This window comes from Ambystoma mexicanum, chromosome 5p (assembly GCF_040938575.1).
Source record: "Ambystoma mexicanum isolate Mex_15411 chromosome 5p, UKY_AmexF1_1, whole genome shotgun sequence".
In the NCBI taxonomy this organism is placed as follows: domain Eukaryota; kingdom Metazoa; phylum Chordata; class Amphibia; order Caudata; family Ambystomatidae; genus Ambystoma; species Ambystoma mexicanum.
Genome location: NC_090930.1, coordinates 1,363,564,356 through 1,363,582,316, shown reverse-complemented (window position 1 = coordinate 1,363,582,316; position 17,961 = coordinate 1,363,564,356). Strand labels below are relative to the sequence as shown.

Below are 17,961 nucleotides of genomic sequence, written 5' to 3'. Positions count from 1 at the left end.
ACGTAAGTGTGTTTGAATCAAACCTTTCATGTTTTACCTAGCGTTGAAACCAAGGTGTAGCGCCTAGCTTTCACACATACCAGCCACTATATTGCATGGCCAATAACATTATTGTGCACATGACAGTGGTAGAGGCAGCTTTTTCTGAAGGAAAATGGGCAGCTCATAATGAGGCCCTAGCAATTTAATTGATCAAGGGTCAGAAGTGGCAGGTGAGTTTTGTTCAGTGGAGGGCCAATACCATCTCCTATTAGCACCCTGGCAGGGGCAGCCGGCCATTTGGTTGGCTAGGAACACAGGCTTGAACCGCCGTTGGAAGCCCATGTTCCAATCCACCTGACGACCAGCTCCCGCGCCGCCATCTCCCCCCCCACCCTCTGTTCCATTATTTGTTTTATTTTGTGCCCTTTTCCCATCCCATGTACCTGTTTGTTGTGGCGGCGCAGGCCGCCGCCGCAGTTGCTTCCCCGCTTCTTTCTCCGGCCGTCATGGAAAGGGAACAGGGGCTCCGAATAGCCCCGCTGCCCCATTCCATGGCGGCCATCCCGTTCAATGAATGAAATCCTCTTTTTAAAAAAAAAAAGAAGACATTTTGCACACAGGTTATCGCTTTGGTAACCTGAGGTGCTAATGGTTTTAAGCACCAGTTTCGCACTGGCTTTTAACTTTGGCTGCCGGCCCGTTAACCCCTGTTCAAGCTCCTGCAACGGGTGCTTAGTGCCACGTGAAGTAGTGCAAGCAACCAAGGGAGCCTTAGATAAGTTCAGAGGATTCAGGTAGGGTGTGCGGGGGGGGGGGGGGAGTTCCTCCAACAAAATGTTAAAATTAATGTTTTAAATAATACATTTTACAGCACGTTTTTTGAGAACAAATGTATAAAATGTTCAATTGGGTAATACATGAAAACATCCTGTAGATGCCATTACACCAACAGTACACAGGAGCATTTTTCAACATCTTCTTGATGCTTTTGTCTATGACATATGACATCATTGTATTTCAGCAATTCACACCCATGGAGCTGCGACCATGATACATGACAGCATTGCTACAGCAAATCACTTTTATGAAGCTCTGGCCAACATCTATGCCAGTATGGACACTGCTATCAGTCACGTTTATAAACCTGTGGCCACAATCTATGCTGGCATGATCACTGTAAATCCCTTTCCTGAAGCTGTAACCACAGCCCATGCCAGTATGTTAACTGCCAATTAATTCAATGAAGCTGTGGCTGCAGTCTTTGCTGCTATGGTAATTAACAAAACTCACTTACATGAATCTTCTGTCACAGTCGTATCAGTATGGTCACTACAAATCACTTTTAAGAAGCTGTAGCTAGAATCCACACCAGTAATTGTCACAATAATCTACTTTCAGGAAGCTGGGTCCACAGTCTAAGTCAGTGCATTAAGTGGGATAAGAAATCATGGGTGAACACCTCTGAAAAGAACAATCCAACATGTGCTGTGTGTGACCTAAAGGAGGGGCAATTCAATACAAGGCACTGCAAACCTGCTCCGAGTCACTCATCATTGTCGCAGGTGGCCGTTTTTGCACCTTCCGGTTCAGTTTCTAAATTAATTACACTGGGCAAATAAATCATTTTCTCCCTCAGTATATAAGCAGTTCAATAAATGAATAAATTACCTTTAGTCTGTAAATAAATGGCTAGTTGTAATGTGCTCATAGATTGTTGTAAGTGCTCATTTGGGGTTTCAGCTTCCCTGCTGGTCGCTTTCTTGTTCTGCTGTGCAGAGGCCAAATATCTTGTTCATGTGATAATCGGCAGCTATTAAAGCTCTGTCTCCATTGCTTGATCTATGATTTTGCAAGGAGGTGTGGATATTATACACATATTCATGTTAGAGGCACCAATCTTCTCATACAAAAGGCTATATCACTTGAAATGTACGTTTGCTGGCGTATAAGTGTTACCATATCACTGTCATGCTTAAACTCTTTTGTGTGGTGCAGGGGGTATGCATGGGGAATAATGAAGTTCAAGGTGGGGCTCATGTTAATCACCCAGGGAAATCACCCATTGGATTTTGCCTTGGGAAATATTTCCATTTTAACCTGTGCACCACATAGCTGCCTCAGAGGGTGGGACACATGGCACTAATGTAAACAACGTGCTGCTTTACATACAATCAAAGATCATTATGAAACATAAGAATGAACACTGCTTTGTATATATCTCATATTTATGACAGTGATTTCAAGCCTACAACCCTGTTGCGCACATAAAGCATACTGCCCTTCCAGCTTTTATCATTTATGGCAACAACGTAATAGTAAAATGACTAAACCCTTAAGTCATTTGTACTCATTTGGACAGCCATTGACTTTGGGAGTCAGGTGTTGGCTGTCGTAATGTAGTGGCAAACAGTTTCCTGACAGTATTCTGTCACAATCAAAACACTTTAATCAATAGTTTCTTATGCTACTATACACATGCATATATCGTGTAATATTCAATAACTAACCTTCACAGTTTCTGCCGCTCATCCTCTCCAACCAAACACATGCAATGGCCATTTTGCAGGCACACACACACATTACACATCTCAAACAAACATTATATTCAAACACACAAGCCACTCTGTTCTGGTTTTTCTTACCTGAGCTTCATTGCACCTTTCATGGCCTCGAGGTCCATCATGCTTGTCAATGACAGCTACAACACCGTTGTATGCTCGTGTTCCTCTGAAACTGAGGCCTGCATGAAGGGATGGGCTCTTGGTTGCCAAGCAACCATTGAAAGAATACAGGGACAGAGTTTCAGATCAGGCTTTTTTGCAAGCACATTTTATTTTGAAGTTTTTTTCTTTTTCGGTGAGTGCTTGACTGAGGCCGCCGTCCGCCCCCGCACTGTGGGGGCTGCAGGGCCCCCTGTTACCAGTGGTTGAGTTATGTTTGGGTTTTTTTGGGCTACTCTAGACAAGTCCTCCCGAGGCTGCTTTGTTGTTCATGTTTCCTGCCTCAACCATCTACCACCTCGCAATACACCCCACCACTACTCTCTCTACCTTCACCCACCCACCCTACCCATACTCTCTCCACCTTCACCCACCCACCCTACCCATACTCTCTCCACCTTCACCCACCCACCCTACCCATACTCTCTCCACCTTCACCCACCCACCCCACATCCACTCTCTCCACCTTCACCTAAACCAAACAACCCCCTAAACCCCCACCAACCCCCCCACTCTCTCATCCCCCACTCTCTCTACCCCCACCCACCATACCCCACTCTCTCTACCCCCACCACCCTACCCCCACCTACTCGACCCCATCCACACACCCTACACCTCTCTCTCTACCACCACCCATCCTACCATCTTGTATTGCTTGCCAAGAGTGCACGGAAAGTCATTAATCACCAGCGCAGTTGCAGAGCCAATACTTTGAACGCAGGCAGACGACGCAATGACTTAAAACCACACGCACGCTTAGAGAGTAAGTAGCACTTATACGGCTAATTATTCATAATTAAACATACATAAGCAGTAAGTGATAACACAGGAATAAATCACAGATAAGTCACAGAAAAGATAGTAAGTGAATCCCTCATCTCGCCAGAAGCGGCTGGAAGACCCTGGTAACAGCCAGGCCGAGAGCACTACAGCCCACAGGTATGTCAGAACAAGGCGTCCCCCCTCCGACTGAGGTCTTTGTGCTTATCCCGTCTGACCGTTGAGGGGTTCCGCATAGATGCACTCCGCAAAAAGGGGTGGCAATTTCTCAAACCTTCTGGCAATGCGCTTGCGCATTGGTGAGTGACCGTTGGTTGCCAGCTGGGTCAACCGACAGTAACCTCAAGGAGCAAAGCGCTTCCCTCTCCTAAAAAACGCCTTGGAAAACAGTTCTATAACTCCTCTCGATACCTTGGCGTGGGCATAGCAAACCACAACAAATCTTGTTATCATGTACCAGCCGGCACCTGCGGATCTTAGCTTTCCCAGCGCCGTGTCCTTGGCTGAGAAGGCCTGCATTCCAGGCCCAGCAGCGAATAATATTGAAAGCATGTAGTTTCGCAAAGCAAGTGCAGCTTTCCACTGAGGCATGGATAAATATCCATTATGGCTCTTAGTGCCCCCAGAATGCACTGCGCACAAGCGCCATGTTTTAGCTCGAGCATCGCACCCCTTTCTCTACTTAACCCTACCTCCTCTCTCTTTACCCCCACCATGCACCCTACCCCCTTTAGCCCTACATGCTTTATTCCCCACCCAGCCCTCTCCTCTTACACTCTCGCTTTATTTTTTACCCTCTCACACGTTCTCGCTCATATTTCCTCTTGCTCATCGTCGATGGCACTGTTAATCAATGGCTTCCTCCCTTCCTCTATTGTCCTTCTAATTCTGTTGCACACCTGCCCCCCTTACCACATCCTCCTTTGAAACGTTACACTCTCCTCCTTGCACGCTGGTGCCTATAAATGCAAAGAACAGCAGTAATCGCCAAAACTATAGGCATTGCCACTGCTTTATTAATGTCGCTGTCACTGCTCCAGACGTGGGAAAGAGCCTTCATATATGGGTAATCAGGAGCCTGGCCATGACAAAAGAAAATGATTAAGAAGCTGAAAAAGCAAAAACGTTCCAAGACCTGAACAACGGACAGAAGAGATGTCTCGCCTGGCCCTGGCCCAAAAATGAGGTGCACGCTGCAAACAAAGAGAAAGACACACAAGGAAACCTGGAGTAGTTTCCTGGATCTATATGACTGACCCACTGTCGTAAAGAACACACATAACGAGAGTTAGCCACCTGATATAATATTTGATGAAATCTCCTTGGTATTACCTAATCTAAGGCCCATTTGTAGGCCCCTTCCCCAATCAACTCCTCATCCCCCCTGCTCCAACCCAATCATGTATTGGGATTGACTGCTGCAAAAGGTAGAGGTGCAGAGTGTTATGGGGGCTGCTCTGGATCACTGGGCAGCCCCAGACACAGGTCAGGAGCACCCAACGGGGTTCCGTTGGGCAGCGCTCACGCCGCAGATGATGTCGTGGGGGTCACCCCACGAGCTCCAGATCACTGGAGGTCCTCAGGTGGCTGGGGGCACCAAGTACACGACGGCCCCGGCTCTGGGGGCACCCAGGCCGGGGTCGTCCCCAATAGCCATGTTCACATGGCCCGCAGTCAGTGGAGGTCGATGTTGCCCAGCAGGGGCGCCGGCCTTGTGGTGGGCCCGGTCTCTGGGCCTACACCAAGCAGTGTTGTGCCAGGCAGGCACATAAAGGATGACACCGGAGCCAGGGTAGAGTGTGACTGACGAGCCGGAAGCGGCTCGTTACTTTTATTAGGTTGGTCACGTGGCGACTGCCACGTGACCCATGACAACATCCTGGGAGCTACCATGCTCCCAGGAGGGTTACTATGCAACACCACTCCATTTTTTAATAACAACAAAACAAAACTTACTCCACTACACACTACTGTTCCTATAACCACTCAACTGATTGTTCACCACTTTATTAACCTGGGCGAGTGGTTCTACTATAACAAAATAACTCTCAGAGGTACTGGCACCATTTTACATTGCCCACCGCCAGGGCTATTTTACACCAGTCTGTCTCGGCATGCCTGGAGTCTTCATCGAGGACGGCGGTGACAATGTCCATTTCTCCACACTTTTGGAGTTGCAGGAAGCCCCTTTACCCCCTCACCAGTGTTCCCTTAAGACCGCAACATTATAGTCAATAACCGGCAAACCCGCACCTGGGGAGGCCCAGGGGCCACATCGGCCTAGTCCACACTCTGGAGGGCAAACCTCGTGGCAGGATGGCAGACCCCGCTTCTTTCGCCTCCCCTTCCACCTAGGGCTGCTGACCAGGGGACACAAGGGATAGTGTCTGGGCTAGTTGCGACACCTGGCTTACTTCAGTATGTTAGGTGACACTGAGGGCGCACGAGCACTCCAGATGGAGCCACTACCCTGCCTGGGTCCTCATGGTGACGGTGAGACACTCTGCGAGGATGTGACTGATGGACCTGTGGATCATCCTCTTGTGTCTTCGAACTGCCGTGCCTTGTGGGCTGGTGGGCCATGCCCTTGCCATGGCCCTCTGTCATGTTTCTGCCGGGGCCGTGGGTCCCTCTGCCTTCCTTCTTCAGGACACTCCAGGCTGCCTGCAGATCACGGCTCCTCCAAACAGCCCGGTTGGCTTGGGCCACACTTGTCTTGTTTATGGTGTTGAGGCCGCCTCGGGCCTGCGTTACTTTCCACTCGTATATATATATATATATATATATATATATATAATTTTTTTTTTTTTTTTTTTTTTGTTTTTTGGGCCCAGTTGGATTTGGGCCAGCCTCATGTTTACCTTCTTGCGGGCCCAGTTGGACTTGGCCCGCCAACTTTTTTTTTGTTTTTTTGTTTTGTTTCAGCGAACGTCGCTGCTTTTCAGCTTCCCCACCCACGGGTGGGGGAAAAGGGCAGGCAGCCTCCTCATCATTGCGGCCGCAGCCGCTTAATGTCATTTTGTGGGGGCGCACCTCCTTCACGGGCTCTGATGGGGGCCTGCATTGTGGTGGGAGCGTGTTCCGTCTCCCCCATTCGCGGCCACCGCCGCCCTTCCTTGTTCTCCTCACGGGGAGACACGAGTCCACAATCCCTGCAGCCGGCGCCGTTCCGGAGCACTTCCTTCCTCACCAGGGGGGAGGGAAAAACCTGGAGAGCACCGCCACGCGGCTCTTCGATCGCGGGTGACGACCCGCATTCTTCCTGTTGCGGCAGAGCCGCATCTTCATCCAGTCAGTGGGGGGAGGAGGGAAGGAAGCCTCACCTTGCTGCAGCTAGGTGGGGGCGATGGGCATCCTGTTGCGGCCGACGCCGCAGATCTCCCCTCCCACAGGGGGCAGTAGCACCAGTCTTATTTCTTTTGGGGGCCCAGTTGGAATTGTGCCCGTATTATTCTTTCAATGCGGCGATGTGTGCCGCTCGTCGTTCTTTCCCTTACGGCCCCCTTATGAAGGTAGGCCCGCCTCATTTTTTTTTTTTTTGCGCACCTCGCCGCTCTTCCATTCCATGGCGAGTGCAGGGGGAGGGGCATCGCCTCCTCAGTGCGGCGTAACCGCCTGCATGTTCCTTCTCCACGGGGGGAAGGGGCGCAGATCCACCCTCCCGAGGGCCGCCTCAGCTGTTTCGCGGCCCCAGCGCGGTGTAAGTGCTGCGGCCGCCGCCGCCCGTGAGTCGGGGCCACCTCAGCTGTTCGGCGGGCCCCCCAATAGCAGCAAACACAACCTTTCCTCCATGCGGCGCAACTGCCGACTTGTTCCGTCTCCCGTGGGGGACGGGTGGGCAGCTCGCCAGCCTTCCTCCTTTGCGGGCCTAGTTGGAGATGGGCCCGGCACTGCATGTGTTCTTTGGGGCACGCGGGGCCCGACTTCCTTGTCGCCATTGTTATGGGGGCTGCTCCGGAGCACCGGGCAGCCCCAGACACAGGTCGGGAGGACCCGACGGGGTTCCGTTGGGAGGCGCTCACGCCGCAGATGATGTCGTGGGGGTCACCCCACGAGCTCCAGATCACTGGAGGTCCTCAAGTGGCTAGGGGCACCCAGCACACGACGGCCCCGGCTCTGGGGGCACCCAGGCCGGGGTCGTCCCCAATAGCCATGTTCACATGGCTCACAGTCGGTGGAGGTCGGCGTTGACCAGCAGGGACGCCGGCCTTGTGGTGGGCCCGGTCCCTGGGCCTACACCACGCGGCGTTGTGCCAGGCAGGCACACAAAGGACGACACCGGAGCCAGGGTAGAGTGTGACTGATGAGCCTGAAGTGGCTCGTTACTTTTATTAGGTTGGTCACGTGGCGACTGCCACGTGACCCATGACAACATCCTGGGAGCTACCATGCTCCCAGGAGGGTTACTATGCAACACAGAGAGTCTAAAAATATAATTAATTTTAAGCTTCCCAGAGCAATGCCAGTGGCTAAGAAGAATTCCTAGTTTTCTATTCAACACACCATACAACCGCCACTAGGGCAAAATATATGCATGTAATATTTGTCTTTCTCTGTTATTACATAAGCAGTACCGTCCCCAGAGGAAATGGAGCTTAAATGAAGCCCTGTCGCTGATATTGCATTGCATAAGGTGATTGGCGCTCATACAACTTTTAGCCCAAAGTTCAAAATTGTACGTTACAATCCTATAGTGTAGAGAAGCACACACTAACATTTTTTCACCACACAACCCCAGAAGAAGGACGCTTACCCACGATTCCTAGCCACATCCCCATATGAAAATTGACACTCACACACTTTTTAAACTGCACTACCTCAAGGAAGAAGGATGCTTGCGCCCCATTGTCACCCACACTCCCAGATTGGAAAAGTCTGCAGACTAATGAGTTTTAGCTCCAGGTCCACATTAAGAAAGGTTTTCACTCACAATTTTAATAACACTTCCACAAGGGAGAGGGGGGCACACCAACAGCTTTTAATTGTAGTTGTGCCCACTGCACACTAAAGATTTGTCTAACTTAAATCCCTTTAGCACCTAGAGGCAATACACTTTCCACTCATGTGTCGGGACTTATTCAAAACAACTAAAAGCCTACCTTTTCACCTCAGTTACTCTCTTAACCTACCTCTCATATGCCTGCATTTTCCCCTCACCTCTAACCTGCTTCTGTCCCTCACCCTCCACTCTAGCACTTCACTGATTATGGTCACATCCCAAGAACAGCTGCCCGTACTGCCTGCCTGCACTTATAAATGTCCAATGTTGCTTTTCCCTGGTAACTCTTCCATTTACTCCCCTCCACAACCTGGTCAGAAGTCCCCTCAAACTCACCCCATTGTACGAAGCCCATTGCTTCCTGTCAAATCTGATTTCTTAACTATTGTACATTCTTTTGTGATCAAAAGAGCATTGTTCCTTCTGTATATAAATACATAAATAAATAGGTAAATAAATAAATGACTTGTTGCAAAACAAGATCTCCAAATCTCAGCCAAACATATTATATACACTCTTGTCACAGGGAACAGTCACAGGCACAGCAACAGAAAACATTTTTATGAATACTCTAGTGGCTAATCTTGTGCCTATACACTATGCATACTTTGGACAGTTGAGGCGCAATGTTATCACTGTCCTTGTTCACGGGGACTCTGATACTGGAATCAACATTCTCATGGATGTTGTCTGTCATTGGTTGTGGCTTTGTGTGTGTTGGTATTGTACCATCATTTTATCGGTAGAACATGGGGCCAAAATCATGGCAATGCATGTGCTTACAATGATGACATTGCTGTGCTTAATCTTGTGGGGTACTAGTAATCTCATCATCCTTGCTGCTGTGCTCGCCAGATGTTTGGGGTGAATGGAATTGTTTGGGGTGAATGGAATTGAGGTGCTGTGCAGTTTCAGGTTCCAGATTGCCAGGTAAGTGGAAAGCGCCCCAGTGATTGTGTGACAAAGAGGCCCCAGTGATTGTGTGACAAAGAGGTTGCCCTTCCTGACAGACCTTCTGCACTGAATGAGCATAAGTTAGCCCATCTTCACTAACATCTGGTAGTGCTTGCATTGGGTCAACTGGCCCTTTGGTATTATTATGCCTCTTACTGGATAGGAATTGTGGCCACTTTAAAGGAGTGGGTAGTCAACCTACAGCAGAGTCAAACTCTGGGGAGAAGTATCTGTTCTGGAAAGTCGTGCCCCTGGAGCAGAATTTGCTTTAGCTGTTCAAATGTAAACCCTTCCTTCAATCACCACATTAAACATGACGTTTATCAGAATTATCAAACCATGAAGAGTTCATCTGAACACACAGAGATTTACCTCATGTGCATTGCGCGCGCACATACGCTGGAAACATAAAATCTTGCAAGGCATTCATCTTTGAAATGTGTTGTTGAATAAAACAGTAGCACAATTCATTTGCTCACAGTGGTTTGTGTACTACAGATTGTTTTTCCCATTTCATCCTAGGTTACAAACCAGATGATAACGGGCTGCAAATCGTATATTACTAACAATAAAACTGCCACCATCTGGGATCAGCCACAGCACATAGTTGTTGAAAAACTGAAGTCTGCAATCAAGCTAAACCAGGTAAACTGGCAAGCTATGGGGTATATGCAAAAATGTAGCTTATATTTATGTTTGTTTGTGGGTTTCTTGCAACTAAGAATCCTATTGAATTGTATTTTGGAAGCCATGAAACAACCAAATGTTTAACTACTTATTTGTTTAATACTCCAGAGTGCAAATTTAGAGAAGGTGTTTGCTCTGTAATATGTGAGAAACAGACAACTCACCCATTTCATCTGACTCTCTGCCATTTGTTTTCTCTGTCTTTAGTCATGTGGCAACCAAAAAGTGATGGGTGGAAGGTTTTGAATTAATCTGAACCACTGGCACTGTTCTGCGCGACCTCCGACACCACTGTTATTTAACCCATCTCCGCCATTGCAAAAGGGGTCAGCCATAGGCAACTCAGTCAGGTACTGCCACGAATGGTAGCAGCACAGTCCGAACTGCTAGGGTATTTCTTCTCTGCATGGAAACACAAGGCCATATCTCAACACTGCAGCCGCTTGAAAAGCCCAGACGGGAGTTGAATGCAGAGTCACCATTAACAGTCCTGTATCAGATTATCTGTGTGCGGCACCCTCTATGAGGAGTGTTGACGAAAAGAGAGGAAAACCGAAGCAAGCTGCCATTCCTGCAGGGGAGGCCAGAGGAAGAATGCAGAAACACCAGTAGCATTTGATGCCCTACACAAACCTGCTGGAGACAGAAGATGATGTGAATGTCACCACTGCTGAAGAATAAACACAACCGGCTAGTGAGAATGACGTGGTGAGGAAGAGGAACGTGAACCACCACCGTCACCAGAACCAGTGCTTACAGGGGACACGCTCTCACCTGAGATGAGAGACCTAATAGGAGTGATCAAGACCTAAATCCACAAATGTGAAAGGAGCATGGACTTGTGGACATGAGCAAGGGGAGTGTGGTTACTAAACAGAGACTGAAAGATCCAAGTCTTGGTACAGGGGTGCGACACACAGGCTGTGAGCAGATCTTGACGGGCACACGTGAAATAAAGTATGGACACGTGAGGGTAGGTTAGTAACTGAAGGCCCACTCCGTGACTGTCAGCTTTATTTCATCTTTGATGCGGTATTCACTTCTCTTGGTGCTGTACTCGCATCACCACATCCCTCTTTGATCATAACAAAACAAATCAACATTAGCAGTGTGAAATATAATTGCGCCCCATTGTTCACTGCAACCTCGCTGGTAACCTTGCCTTTCTCGCTGGGTATCGTCGCTCATCGGGTTCTGATTGCATGACTGTAAAGACTGGAAGGCGGTTATCTGTACTCCTGCCCTCTATATGGCAGAGTAGAAGCACAGAGCACCCCCCCAGCAAAGATTCTCTATTGTAGTTAGCAATGGACGATCAATCAAGACTTAGCTCTCAGGAGGTGATGCGGGCTGGTTCTCAAGTACAGTCTAGTCCCCAAGCACCCACAAAGGAATGTCCACACACTATGTTAGTGATAACACCATTCTTTATATAAATAAGGTTCAAGTTATATACATATACAATAACACACTTTGTGCTCAGGCAGTACTATACTGATAAATGTACAATTCCTGTGTGGCACCACAATTACTCTTTGACTCCATTAAAATGCACCAACTGCTGACAGTTTCAAATGGCATTCAAATCAACAGTAAGAGTTATCAACCATAGACTTGGGAGGGAAACAAGTTGGTTAAACAATTACCAGAATACTGTGCCCCGCTACCCAGAGACAATTCTGTGTGAGGATCCCTCCACCTGGGCAACCTGTAAATAAAGTATATTGACAAGCCCAGTCCATATATTGTTTAGCAGAGTTCTATTTCCTTCTACAAATGTTCTACTACCCCAATGAACCTGGTCTAGCAGAGTTCGACGACCGATCGTTGACGGATCCCCCTTGAGTGAACTGCCTTTAAGGCAGGAGCCATGGATCTTCGCGATTCCACGAAGAAAAGGGTGAGCAACATTAGAGAGGCCTCCGCTTCGGTTCTTGCAGTGCTTGTCAACGATTGGTCGTGGACGTCCTGCAAAGATGAGGCGTACGGTGTAACTCGATGACGATAGTTTGTTGCCGCAAAGAGTCAATGAAGAACATAGGCCCAGCAGGGGCGTTGGGTCGTTGTCAGCTGGCGGCGGTGATCGGTACTCGACCACGGCTGGCTTCCGGATCTTCGTCGGCATCTTTGAGGACTTTGGGTGGCGGGAAACTCACCGGCGGTGACCTTGACTTTCTCCGGCAGGACAAAACGGTCGCCGGTGATGAGCAAGGGAATCCTTGATTCAATGTCTTAGGCAATGGAGCGTTGTGGCTCCGGTCGGCGATGATGGTCGTCGAAGGTAAAGCACTTCAATGTACGGGCGCTTCGCTTCAGATTTCTCGGTGGTCCCCATCTCTGGTGGCCAGCTTTTTTGAAGATTGACTTCCAGGGAGCTTGGTGAAGGTTAACTGGTGCACAATGTTCCCTCATAGCTCGGGAAGAGGTCTCCTAGCCAGGTCCTCTCTTGGATCAGTTCTTGGAGACACGACAGCTTTCGGATTGCGCCGAAGGAAAGCAGCAGCAAAGCCTCTTTCTTCCAGCTGGGCTTCAAGTATAACCATCAAGTTTCGACTTCAGCTTCTGAACAATTTCCATCAGTGAGAGGTCCCCAGATATACTGTTTGGTCTCTCATTCACTCTGCTGGGTCACACTCAGGCATCCAATCATTGAGGCAGGCAGCCAATCAGGCTCACAGTGCATTCAGGCCATTCCTCTCCATCCAGACACTTACAACATGGAATGTGGATTCGGACAAGCACCCAGCCATTCAGCACTCCACACTGCATTCATACCAGTTTCAGGCAGGGCTGTCTCAGTCATTGTGTCAAACACCAGAAACTAGACACCCATAACATGAAATCCGTATTGGACACACACTCCATTCACCCAGATCCCACTCCAAGGGCGTACCCACAACATACAGTCATTGGGAAGGCTCCAGCCAGTCTGGCCTGGACTTCCCCACAATACCATATATGGAACTTCCACCCAACAGCCAGCCAGGGAAAGGGACAGAGTCAGGGCTTCCCAGGTCTTTGGGAAAACAAGTTAACAGGCAATAGAAAGCAAGAGGCCACATGGGCCATCTTGTCTCCTATAATGAATCAGCTGATTCCAATGGCAGGGCATGGGTATCCCAAAATGGAGGATACTCAGAGCACCTGTCAAATTCAGCATGGAGCTGCCACCAGACCATACCCTGCTCTGTGGGCTACACACAGGTGCCCAACAACATACACTAGGGGTACAGGGTTGTCTCCCACCGATGGGTGCCATAAGGGTATCCCAAGGGTCTGTTCACCAAACCAGAAAAAGGAAGAGCTGCAATCCAGGAGTCCTGCATGGACTCCTGTGCAGAAAATAACACAGAACACACATGATAAAAGGACTACGGGACAAGGACATGGAGGCCCTGTCCCTCAAATGCATTTCCAGCATCACAACGACCTTGGCGGTCTTCATCGTCCTCCCTCTACTCTGGGTCTGTGTCCTCCTGGCCTAGTGTATTACCCCCGTTTGGGGTTTCTGCTGATTTGCCAATCCACCGGAACCAGCTACAGTTCCTTGTGACGATCCTCCTGTCTCTGCGGCAGTGACTATTGACACTTTCTCTGCGTCACGGTCCGTGGAGAGATTTTGTACGGTAAACAGAACTTGTGGGTGGCGCAGCAGTTTCTGATAAATGCTGTGTCTTCTACTTGAATATTTGACATCGCTGAACTCCTCCGCTGTGTTGGTGATACCCCTGCTGACAAGTGAGGGATTGTTCTGCACGCCATCAGGAACCTTACAAGAGCAAACTTTAGATGTGGTCCCTCTTTCAGCGTGATGCAAAATACCTTGTTAATGGTTATCATGAAGTGTTCTATGTCTCATTCACCTTTGGCCAGCAGGGCATGATGTAAATGTGTCTAATACCATACCTCTCCACGAAATCTCGAAACGGCGTCCTTGACACACTGCTCTATTCTTAGACCACATTGTGTCCGGCTGTCCGTGCCTTGCAATACCAGGAGAACGGAGTCGGACACCGTGGAGCCTATGAAGCACACCTCGGGATAGCGAGATAATTAATCCAGTAACACGAAGAAGTACCTGTCATGTTGGATTTTGCCAAAGTCCACACTCACCACCTGCGACAGTATTGGTCCTCTCGTGGGTGATTCGATAGTCTGTGCCTTTGCTGGAGGGTTTGCCGCTTGGCACCATGTATGCTGATACAGCAACTCCTCTACCTGTTTCTCCAGGTCCAGGGAACCAGACCTTCTCCCAAAGTCTCACCTTGGTCTTTGTTTCCCCATGGTGACCCTTGTATGCTATTTCCATTCACCCTTGGTATCAACACCAGTGACACCACAATTCTGGATCCTCCCAGCAGCTTGTCCTCTACCTCCACTGACAGCTCTGCCATCACTATCCATAGTTCTGCCATGAAAGTTTTAGTGGCAGCTATATATCTAACCGAAGGAAAAAGAACGTCGTTGCACACTCTTTCATGCTCCACTTAAATCAAGAAAACTCCACTCAATTGGAATATGAAAATATAATTGCTGTATTGGTGCGGGTAGGTGCCCTTTGTGATGACACGTGTTTCGACGGACCACGCCGTCTTTTTCAAATCAGGGCTAATACATTAGACAGTGATCCAATACAAATACATAATTACAAAAAAACAGTTGGAGTCCGATGGAACCAGTGAATGTGTCAAGTGTAGCACAGACAGAGAGGGTGGGAAATGGGAAGGATTCAATGGGATGAATAGTGTAACAGTAAACGTCAAAACGGAAATTTGTAAAATACCATTCAATAAACAAATTGGAGACATAAACGGGATAGGGATGATTGGAAAGAAAAGAAAAGTAAATTAAATACCATTAATTCATATGTCTCTGGAATTGTAAATACGCAAGGAAAATATCAAATCGTTTTTGAAATAGATGTATCTTACCCAATATTTAAAGTTGCTTAATTTGGAACGTTGCTTTTCAGCTACACATAATGATTCACGGGATCAATCCCAGCCTGCCAAACAATGTTCGGGTTGTTTCATACTGTATTGATACATTTGTTCGCTTATGATTATCAGTTAGTATTCTGAGCGATATAATTAAATTTATAGTGAGTGTATTTGACCAGTTAAGTGGGTTTTATTTCAATTATAATTTCCTGTGAATAGAAATAGCGCACCTCTTACGTGCTCTTAAAAAATCGAAAGGATAACCGCGTTTCTAGGAGTCGAGAAAAGTAGTTGTGTCATTCAGTCTAACATCGGGCTGCTACGAGAGTATGCTTGAATGTCACCTCATACTACGTTGCTCATTAAAACGGTCTTAGGGCAGCAAAATAATCTATTGAGCATGTCTTACCTCTGCAATAAGGCAATAGCAACTCCGTACGATTCTGTCCGCGTTCGCGGAAGAATCCAAAATGGCAGCTTTATAAAGTTGTTGATGTGGTTGTGACAGCAACTTCAAGAGTCCTTTGTTAATTATTGATGTGAGTGCCATCTTTTAGTGTTGTGTAAAACGTATTGCCTTATAGTTATAAAGCGGAGTGGAGGAACCACATTTTCTCCGCTGTTGCGCAACCCATGCGACACACAATATCTCTAGAACAGATATAAGGGCGCTGAGGTCCACTTTTTGATCCGCTACAGGATTACGTATATCTAACCTGCTCTCCTGGAAATGACTTACAATGGCCGCCGTTGAGTTGTTTGATCACCGTTTGCATCTCACTGTGCCGGCAAGTTGCCTCAGTGTTTTGTGACAATGTCATGGATTTGGGAATCCCCATGTGGGATACCATGCGCCCTAATTCCTCTACTTCCTGTGTTTATAATTCCGGTTCATGTCCCTGGGCATGCCGCAAGAGGTAATCTTGCGGATTGTTGGCTCCTTACTGAAACTGTAGCATCACCCTGTAATCTTTCAGCTGCAGCATCCTTCTCTCCAGCCTCAGCAGCTGCCTCAGCGGTGACTAGCACAGAATCGGAAGTAGCAGCTTTTGGCCCATCACTATTGTGATGGGTTGTCCAAATATGTACAGGTGACAGTGCTTACACCCCCATAGGACAGCAAGGGCCTCCCTCACGATCTGTGAGTAGCATATCTCTGGGGGTGACAGCGCCTCGCTCCTGTATGCCATGGATGTATACACTACTACAGAAAAGGGGCCAAACACAAACTTTAAAGGACCTGCCCTGTACTATATCTCACACAATCTGGGTAAGAAACCCAAACCACAAACTGTTCCTACAGACATACAAGGCACAGAGTCTTTGAATGATTATTATTATTATGATTATATTTATTGAACGCAGACCTAGATTTGAGAAGCAACAGGGTGCTTTACAGAGGTATATGTAGTATTGGGGATACTGGAGGAGTTGCATGAGGATCGAGATGACGCTGGAGGCTGGTATATGTAAAAGTTACTTGCTTTATTTTGGTTACAGGGCAAGTTGGGGAAAGGGAGGCAGGAGCTAAGTTACAAGCATCCTCTCAAGCTAGATCTCCCATCCTGAATCCAAACTGACAGTCTTGGAACCCTGATCACCTGTAAGGTTCCATACCACTTCATAGCATTCCACTGCCTGCACTGGTGCACACAACAGAAGCAGATGCTACACATCCTCCCTCCTTCCAATAAACACACATACAAACAGGATTCACACAACAGGCTCTCAGAACCACCAAAATACAACATACACAACAAACCAGCCAACTAAACCAACAATAATCACAACCCTCACAGCGTATTCCACAATCACGTATCTAACCTCCAGCATCCTTCCTAAAACACTATTTCACCACCTACCCGGGACTGCCACTCCTGGGTCTTACAGCTGCCACCTGAAAGCCAAACCATCGTGACCACACTCAACGACCAACACAGCGTATACTCCTTCCACTCCATCTGCCACATGGAGACTCGGGCCTGCCACGCCCGCAGCACAATCATGAACACTCAACATACATAACTAACAACCAATATACTGTCAGTATACATCATCACATCCATGACCACATACACACCACCATTCTCTCCAGAAAAACCTGTGAATTGCACTGTCCACACATACTCCTACTGCCTCCAAGAAAACATTTAAAAGTAGGAAAGAAAGCAAAGATACTTACATAACAAAGAACACACGCAAACGACGTGACTGAAAAAGAAACAGCACGTGAAAGAAATCAGCACGACAGACTGCTGATCAGACTAACCGTCCAGTTGTGGATCTTAAAGAGACTCGAAATGCATTGAACTCCAAACCACATTTGGCCAAAACATCCCGGTTAAACTGTAAATCATTTGCATTCATATGCATTCATATGCATTCATAGCACGCACCATGGATAACACCCACAACCTTACACAGCATATCGCATTCGGGCCTTTCATTCATTTGGGCTTCCAATTTCATCAATACTATAGAATATACATACTCTTCATAACATCAACTTCATATGGCCTCATCATCACTTCATAACATCAACTTCATACAGGCTCATCATCACTTCATGGCACCTGTTATTTCATAACCCGAACATGCATTGTCACAACTCAAAAACATGTCACCAATGCTCATAATTTTTTTTTATTTTTTATTTTTACATTTTTTTTGTAAACTTATTTTATTAGCATTTAGTCAGTATCATACAGATAGTAACGGTTAACTTAAAAACATAACAAACGGTCTAACAACTCCAGTCTTCATGTTGCTTGAAAATGTTCTCGACATTCGGTGAGGGCTGGGGATATGATGGGATGTCAGTTCTGGTGATGGGGGGACACGCATCAGGGAGCTCCCATTGTTTAGGTGGCTCTTGAGTTCAGCAGTGTTGGGGCGGGTT

The 17,961-nt window shown here is 47.6% G+C and overlaps 1 protein-coding gene across 1 annotated transcript in view; it reads left to right on the top strand.

Annotated features, from left to right (window-relative positions):
* DNAH5 (dynein axonemal heavy chain 5) overlaps window positions 1–17,961 on the top strand; it is a 4,235,244-nt gene that overhangs the window by 546,889 nt on the left and 3,670,394 nt on the right. Inside the window, exon 10 of the mRNA XM_069613779.1 lies at window positions 9,958–10,080. Within this exon, the coding sequence (XP_069469880.1) occupies window positions 9,958–10,080 (123 nt within the window). The remainder of the gene's footprint in view (window positions 1–9,957; window positions 10,081–17,961) is intronic.